Source organism: Glycine max, chromosome 10, assembly GCF_000004515.6.
Source record: "Glycine max cultivar Williams 82 chromosome 10, Glycine_max_v4.0, whole genome shotgun sequence".
Classification (NCBI taxonomy): domain Eukaryota; kingdom Viridiplantae; phylum Streptophyta; class Magnoliopsida; order Fabales; family Fabaceae; genus Glycine; species Glycine max.
The window spans coordinates 40334745-40343282 of record NC_038246.2 but is presented as its reverse complement, the minus strand read 5'-3'; the positions used below and the strand labels follow the sequence as shown (position 1 = coordinate 40343282).

Below are 8538 nucleotides of genomic sequence, written 5' to 3'. Positions count from 1 at the left end.
CCTACAACATAGAGAATATCCGGCCTTGTACATGTCAAGTAACGTAAACTTCCAACCAAACTTTTGTAAAGAGTTGGATCAACATTCTCTCCTTTTTCATGCTTGCTCAACTTGCTGCCACATTCCATCGGGGTGCCAACTGGATTGGCGTCATCCATCTTGAACTTCTTAAGGACTTCTTTGGCATAGCCTTCTTGGGTGATGAAAATTCCTTTGTCTTCTTGTTTTACTTCGATGCCGAGATAATATGCCATGAGCCCCATATCCGTCATCTCAAATTCATTTGACATATCTTTCTTGAACTCTTCGAACATGCTTGGATTGTTCCCTGTAAAGATTAAGTCATCTACATACAAACACACAATCAAAATATCACCACTTTGCGCTTTGATATAGAGTGCATGCTCATATGGACACTTGATGAAGTTCTTGTCTTGAAAGTACTTGTCGATTCGAACATTCCAAGCTCTCGGTGCTTGCTTGAGACCGTACAACGCCTTCTTCAACTTCAAGACTTTTTCTTCTTGCCCTTTTACTTCATAGCCCAGTGGTTGCTCAATATAGACTTCTTCTTCGAGAAAACCATTCAAGAAGGCTGACTTCACATCCATTTGATAGATCTTCCATTTATTTTGGGCTGCCAAAGAAATGATCAGTCTAATAGTTTCAAGACGAGCAACAGGAGCAAATACCTCATCATAGTCAATTCCTTGTCTTTGACTATAGCCTTTAGCCACCAATCTTGCTTTGTATCTCTCCACATCTCCTTTAGCATTCTTCTTTGCCTTGTACACCCATCTTACTCCGATTGCTTTGTGTCCTCGTGGAAGTGTAGTAAGTTCCACGTATCATTCTTCGTGATTGACTTGATTTCTTCGTCCATGGCGTCTTTCCACTTTATGTTTTCCGCCGCTTCTTGATAGCTTAGAGGCTCACAATCACCAAAAAGACAAAAGAGGTTAATGTCGTTTAGGTTTTTGGTTACCTCATAAATCTCTTCAATGCTCCTTAGTCGCGGTGTCCTCTCACTTGAACTTGTTTCATCCAGCCTTGGTGTCGGTGAGGCAGGTGGTGTAATATGTTCCTCTATGATTGGTTGTTCAATTTCATCATCTTCTTCAAAATAAGGAAGAAAATCATACTTATCTTCTTGAACACTCCAATCCCAACAATCTTCTTCGTCGAACTCCACGTCGCGACTTATGACGATCTTTCTACTATTTGGATTATAGAGCTTTACCCCTTGGATCTTGAGTCGTAACCCACAAACACGTACTTCTCACTTTTATCATCAAGCTTTGTCCTCTTTTCGTCTGGAACATGGGTATAGGCAATGCTTCCAAACACTTTGAGGTGAGAGATCCCGGGCTTCCTTCCACTCCATGCTTCTTGTGGTGTCTTCTCATGCACGCTTCTTGTTGGAGAACGATTTATTAGGTAAACTGCACATGTCACTGCTTCAGCCCAAAACTCCTTCGGCATCTTCTTGCTCTTGAGCATGCTTCGCACCATGTTAAGTATGGTCCGGTTCTTTCTCTCTGCTACTCCATTTTGTTGTGGCGATCTTGGCACTAATAGTGGGCGACGGATTCCATGGTCTTCACAATATTTGTTGAACTTATTTGAAGTGAACTCTCCTCCTCGATCAGATCTCATGGCCTTGATGGAAAGACCACTTTCTTTCTCCACGAGGGCTTTGAACTTCTTAAAGTTTTCAAACACTTCTGATTTCTCCTTCAAGAAATAAACCCAGGTTTTTCTGGAATAATCATCAATAAAGAGGAGAAAGTACTTATTCTTACCAAATGAATTGGGTTTGATTGGTCCACAGACATCGGTGTGTATGAGCTCTAGCGGCTTTGTTGCTCTTGTTGTTGATTTCTTTGGAAAACTTTTACGAAATTGCTTCCCAATTAGACATCCTTCGCAAAGTTGGTCTGGGTGGTTGATGCTAGGCAAGCCTCTCACCATCTCCTTCTTCGCTAAACGTTCTAGACCGTCGAAGTTGAGGTGCCCGAACCGTAGATGCCATAGCCACGAAGAGTCGGTATAGCAAGCCTTGAGACACTTTGCCACATCATTTTGAATGTTCAAGAGGAACATTCTATTCTTTGACATAGGCACCTTAGCAATCAAGTTATGTCTACAATCTCTTAAGAAAAGACTATGTTCTTTCAAATGGATGTCATAGCCTTTCTCTAATAATTGTCCCAAGCTCAAAATATTATTCTTCATGTTAGGCACATAGTAGACATTGGATATGAATTGATGACTCCCATTCTTCAAACGTATGAGAATTTTACCTTTGCCTTTGACTGGTATCTTTGAGTCATCTCCAAATGAGACATCGCTAGTTGCCGCTTCATTGATCTCCACGAACATGCTTTTATCGCCGCACATGTGATTGCTTGCGCCGGTGTCGAGGTACCACTTGTTTCTTTTCTCTTCAAATTTGTTTTGGCACGCGAGTAGCAAAGTTTCTTCTTCTACGCCTTTTTCTTCTACAAAGTTAGCTTTCTCTTCAACCTTCTTCGAGAATCTACACTCGGATGCATAGTGACCAATCTTGTTGCAATTGAAGCACTTGATTTGTGATTTGTCATACCTCGACCATGAATTTCCTCTTCCACGACCTCTTATTACTTGTGGATTCCAACTTCTTTCTCCATTGTTGAATTTGTTGGAGTGGTTGTTGTAACCACCTCTTCCTTCTCCTCCATGTCCTCGTCCACGTCCACGATCTTGGCCGCGACCTCGTCCTCTTTGGCTCTTGTAATTTGCATAGTTTGCTTCCTTTACGTTGGGTTGTAGTAGTTGCTCCGTAGCCTCCTTTTGTTTAATTTTTCTCTTTTGTTTTTCTTCGTATGCTTGTAAGGAACCCATGAGTTGCTCAATAGTCATGGTCTTTAAATCCTTGTTTTCTTCAATGTTGGTTACAATGAAGTCAAAACTTGGATTTAAAGTTCGAAGTATTTTTTCCATGACCTTCACTTCATCAACATCTTCACCATTTCTTTTAAGTTGATTGACTATGGCCAATACTCGAGAAAAATAATCAGAAATTGACTCGGACTCCTCCATAAACAAACGCTCAAAGTCACCTCTAAGAGTTTGAAGACGAATCTTTTTTACCTGCTCAACTCCTTTGTTACAAGTTTGAAGCTTATCCCATGCTTCTTTGGCCGTCGTTGCGTTGGATATCTTCTCAAATGTATCTTCATCCACCGATTGATAAATGAGAAAGAGAGCTTTCTTGTCTCTCTTTCTTGACTCCTTCAACGTCTCCTTTACACCTTGGCTTAGCGAGGCTTCATCTTGCTCCTCGAAGTCATTCTCTACGATATCCCACACATCTTGAGCTCCTAGTAGCGCCTTCATCTTGATACTCCAATTATCATAGTTGTTCTTTGTGAGCATCGACACTTGGAAAGGAAAACCTCCATTCGCCATCTTTTGAGGATCTTGAAGCTCTGATACCACTTTGTTGGAAATAAGGCTTTTTATGTTTAAGAAAAGTGTTTAGGAATATTGGAGACTTTGAATATAAACTTGATAGGAAGTAGAATTCTTTATGGAGGAGAGAACTTTCTATTTTTGCTTGATACAAATGTGTAGGATTACATCTCTATTTATACTACTCTAAGGAGAACTCTAGATACACTAATTCTATAGAGTTTTCAACTCTAGAGATCCAAAGAGTATTCTAGAGAATATTACAACTATAAGAAATATCTAGACACTCCAAACACTACAAGAATTCTCTAGAAACATGACCCCATAATTACTTAAGCCCAAAATAATTAAGTCCAAGGAAGCAAATAATTAATTTGGGCCCAAATCAAGTTTATATTTCAACAGCAAATGTCTGTCTGTCAATATAAAATAAATTTTTAACTTCTCCTTTCTCTTGATTAATTTCAGTCTTGCTTTCTCAAATGATGTTGTGAACTTTACAACTGTACAAATAAAGCTCTAAGCGATAAAAGATTTGTCACGTTGATGAGTTGTTGACTGTTGAGATAAAACTGTATGCATTGTTTTTTATTTCTCACCAAGATCGTGACAAAATATGAATTAGGTTCCTATTATCCTATAGTCCTTATTATTTACTTGCGAGAATTAATATTGAAGTGTACAAATATGCATGTATTGGAAGCACAATGAACTTCAAAACCACAAAACAAATATATTTTTTATGAAGTTTCCATAGTTAGGCCATAAGATTTTCATGTACAATACTATTCAAATATTAAATTATATTTATTTGCTTTTGATGCTCCTACACTGTCGGTCTTCTGTTATGATGAAGTATCGTATTCTCTGAGAACATATTTCAAGATACCAAGCTGAGATGGATGGTACTTGACCTTCAGCTATGATATTTATTTTATCAAAAGAAAAAAATGTATATTGAAACACTAATATCACAAGATTAGCAAAATCATAACCTGCATTAATGCATTTAGTACATATAATATATCACTATATATCAACTAATCAGTATACAATTACAAGCAAGTTATTCTGCAGCAGGATACAAACTAACGTGACAACAGTCGACCAAACTAGTCTTGGAATTCAAAGATGAAAATAATAAACCAAGCCAACAAACATTTTAAAATGTACAGTAACTCTAGAAGACATTTCCTAAATGTTGACCCCCACGCATTAATTTTTATACTTCATATATGCATCCCTTGTATATGGTTTTGACTAGGCTAGCTTTGCCCAGAGCTATGTGCAGGTACGAAACTAAAAAACGCTTGAAAATCATAAACCACATTTTGATTAAACTTGTGGTGCAGCGGGGGGAGAGGGAGTGGTAATAGCTGCAGGCTCAATTCTACGCAGCATGAACCCTACTCCCCTGCTTGAACCATCTTCATCATCATGGTATGCATAAGCAAACCCACCATGCCTCGTCAAATCCATCCCCGCAGTCTCATCATCCCTCGAAATTCTCAACAGTTTCATCTTATGAAGCCCATAGAACAACGGCGCCATGGTCGCCGTAACCCACCCGCACACCACCAATATCTGAATCACCTGCGCCGCCAGCAGCCTCCCTCCGCCACCCATCAAAGCCCCGAACGGCCTTCCACCACCGTAAATCTCCTCCACGTACTCTTTCTTCGCAAACAATCCCGTGAAGAAAACCCCCCACGCTCCGCACCCGCCGTGAAGCTGCGCCGCCTCCAACGGATCATCGTACTCTACCTTCGCGGCAAGCTTATTAAGCCCAATCAAAACCCACGCCGCCACAAACCCACACACAATCGCGGCCCACGGTTCCACAACGGCACAGCCCGATGTAATGGCAGCGAACCCGCCAAGCAGGCCGTTACACACGTCAATCACGTTCCAGTGGCCAGCCAATAACCGCTTGCTGAACAACGTCGTCAGAGCCGCAGTGCTCCCAGCCAATGTCGTCGTGACAGCTGTCCTCCCTATAGCGCTCCATTGACCATAATACCCTCCACTTTCATACCCCTTGGCTATTGTCAGAAACGAACCAGGGTTGAAGCCGTACCAGCCGAACCATAACAAAAACGTACCAAGCACAACTAAAGACGCGCTGTGGCCACGTAAAGCAACCGACCGGCCCGAACGGTCGAACCGGCCGATTCTCGGGCCTTCAATTAAAGCCCCCCACAGGCCCGCTATCCCGCCAACCATGTGAACAACGCCTGAGCCCGCGAAGTCGATGACTCCAGACCCGAATAAAACATTTCCGTGGCTACGAGTCGCGCTGGCCCAACCGTCTGAGGACCAGAACCAATGCGAAACGATGGGGTAAACGAAACCGGTTAAGAAAGAAGAGTAGATAAGGTAAGCCACGAACTGTGTTCTCTCGGCGATGGAGCCGCTGGTGATTCCTGCGGCGGCGATGGCGAAGGCCCAGTGGTAGAGGAAGAAGCTGTAGTCGCCGGAGGGAGGGGAGTCCTTCGGGAATTTTCGTAGGCCGAAGAAGTGGCGGCCGATGAAGCCGTTGGAGGGGCCGCCGAAGGCGAATGCAAAGCCGAATAGGTAGTAGGAGAGACCGCCGGCGGCGGCGTCGAGGACGTTGGTGAGCATGATGTTCATGGTGTTTTTGGCTCTGACGGAGCCGGCGCAGAGCATGGCGAAGCCGAGCTGCATGGCGAAGACAAGATACGCTGAAAACAGAAGGTAGGTGTTGTCGACGGCGTAGGTTGTTACGTTGAGCTTTCTAGAAATGGAATCGAATTGGGCGCAGAGGTAGTTGGCGGCGGCGGTGTCGTTGAAGAGTGGGGCAAGGTCGTTGGCGGAGCAAGAGAGAGAAGCCATGCTTTGGCTGTTAGAGTGAGACAAGAGTATGGAGAAGAAGTGATGGCGGCAATGATTTTATATATATACTTAGAATTGATGAGGGCCACTTGCTGTTATTTTATCTCTTTGGAGTTCAGCTATTAGGGTTAGTGGTTTTGAGAGCTGCAGAGGGAATCTTTCAATTATAAATCGCGCGAATAAATCCTCCTCAAATATTGTGTTGGAATCCTACAGATTGAGTTCGGGATTCGTTGGCTCCTCCTCAACCCTACGCATTTAGATATCTTTCCTCTCCTTTTTTCTGGCTCACTCACTCTGCTACAACTCTTCTTCTTTGCCTTTCTTAGTCTTTGACAGTGAAATTATATATGTTTCAATGGATGATAATTTTTTATTTTTTAAAATAAAAAATATTATAAATTTAATGTTTCGCTGCTTTGTTTGTTTTTATAAATATCAGATAACTCTCTAAACGTCAAACATATATATTTTTAAACATTATGGTGAGTACATTAGTTAACAAATCAATAAATAAATTTTGTATCAAATTTTTTCATGGAGTTGGCTGCGTAAATATTATGTTTCTTATGAAACATTTTCACTTTTATTTCTTAAATAGTAATATATATGTAAGATACGAAAAGGATATAATTGAAAAATAATTAATATTATCTTAGTCTTTTAAATTAAAAATTAAAAGTGGATAAGTAAAATAAATAAATAAACAGATAGAGAATATACCTTACATTACAACCATTTTAGCTAAACTAATATATATATATATATATATATGTTATTAATTGTTATATATATCAAATAAGTATTATATGTTCAGTATATTAATGTTAATTAAGCTTTGGATGGTTCATTTTTAGAAAACTGAACACACTATATGTTTGTGTAATAATAAAAAGTGTTTTACCTACATTTCAAAATCCATTCTTTCTCCTTATAGCATTATACTTTATTTCTTCTAAAACTTTCTCCTCAATTAAGCTTTCAATTTAACTAATAGTTTTAAATTTAAACTTTAAATATACAGTTTGAGATTAAATATTTAAAGAAATTGTCACCTGTAATAAATATATTTTAAGTCGAACAATATTATTCTGGTGAAAGATATTTGCCGCCTCGTACTAAAAAGAACTTCTAGATACACCCATCCTTATTAATATTCTCTCAACAATTTTATATTACAGTTTTGAGACAACAATAATCTTTCTTAATCCTTGCAAATTATGCTTGTTTCATTTTTTGTCCTTATAAAGCTTTAGAAAACATTTTTTTACTGTTTAAAACATTATCTAAAGTGTTTTAAGGACTAAAAACAAAACAAACATAATTTGCAAGAACTAAAAACAAAAAAACAATTTTGTAAGGATGAAAAAGAAAAAAAAAACACTAAATTGCAAGGACTAAAAAGGTATTTAAACCTAAGTTTAAACAATTTTACATCCAACATGTTAGCCAGGTTTGTAAAAGAAAATTAATACGTGTCTTACGCATGGGTCTTCGCATTTGGCTGTATACGTTTGTGATCCTCAACCATCATGCCAAGTAACACAGCAACATCTTGTACTCTATAAGCCACACACAAACAAGTTTAATACAATCACATCACCTAATAGCAAATTTAACTCAATCCATGAAATAATCAATTTAAGAATTCCAATGGGAGGTTTCACAGCTATTTAAATGTCTAACCTGTCATAAGATTCAGCTCTAGTATAAGCTTGAATAACCCAATTGTATGTCTCTGTATCAGGCTTCATGTAATCTGTTATGTAACAAATTAAAGATAATTTACCTTGCATAGAATTAATAATGAAGAAAGAGAATTTAACAATTTAGAAAAGAGCATCCCACCTCCACAACACACAGAAACAAAAAAGAAGAAAGATACCATAAGAATTGAAACATAATTGTGAACCCAGTAAGAGTATAAGAAAAAGAAACGAGATTCCCTTAAAATGGTAAATGAAATCTTTATAAGTAAACAAATATAAGCATCAGAAAAAGAAGAAAGAGGAAGAGAAAGCAGATGTGGAGGGCAAACCTTCTCCATATTCCATGTTCTCAAATGTTGCAAAAGCTATTTCAGGTATTCCGCAGGTAGCCTAATGAATTTGTAAGAAATAATATTAAGAAAACATAATGCAAACAGAAGAAGATCACACAAGCTCATAATTTGCTTTAACAAAGCTAATTGAAATTTGATAAGTTTTAAAAAAACAACAACTCAGCATTGTT

At 38.9% G+C, this 8538-nt stretch overlaps 1 protein-coding gene and 1 long non-coding RNA gene across 2 annotated transcripts; both read right to left on the bottom strand.

Moving 5' to 3' along the window:
- Positions 1-4424: 4424 nt before the first annotated feature.
- AMT1.4 (ammonium transporter AMT1.4) lies at positions 4425-6622 on the bottom strand. The gene has a single exon (XM_026124130.2). The coding sequence runs from the start codon at positions 6304-6306 to the stop codon at positions 4789-4791; it is 1518 nt and encodes a 505-aa protein (XP_025979915.1). The 5' UTR covers positions 6307-6622; the 3' UTR covers positions 4425-4788.
- An 811-nt stretch (positions 6623-7433) lies between these two features.
- LOC106794994 (uncharacterized) lies at positions 7434-8411 on the bottom strand. The gene is made up of 3 exons (XR_001383240.3): positions 8345-8411; positions 7993-8065; positions 7434-7868 (listed from the first exon to the last, which is right to left on the bottom strand). It is a non-coding gene; the product is annotated as an uncharacterized lncRNA (long non-coding RNA).
- Between the last annotated feature and the right edge of the window lie 127 nt (positions 8412-8538).

What these genes read in the sequence shown, in the direction of transcription:
- AMT1.4 (XM_026124130.2), bottom strand. Translation starts at nt 6,306, where the DNA reads ATGGCTTCTCTCTCTTGCTCCGCCAACGACCTTGCCCCACTCTTCAAC.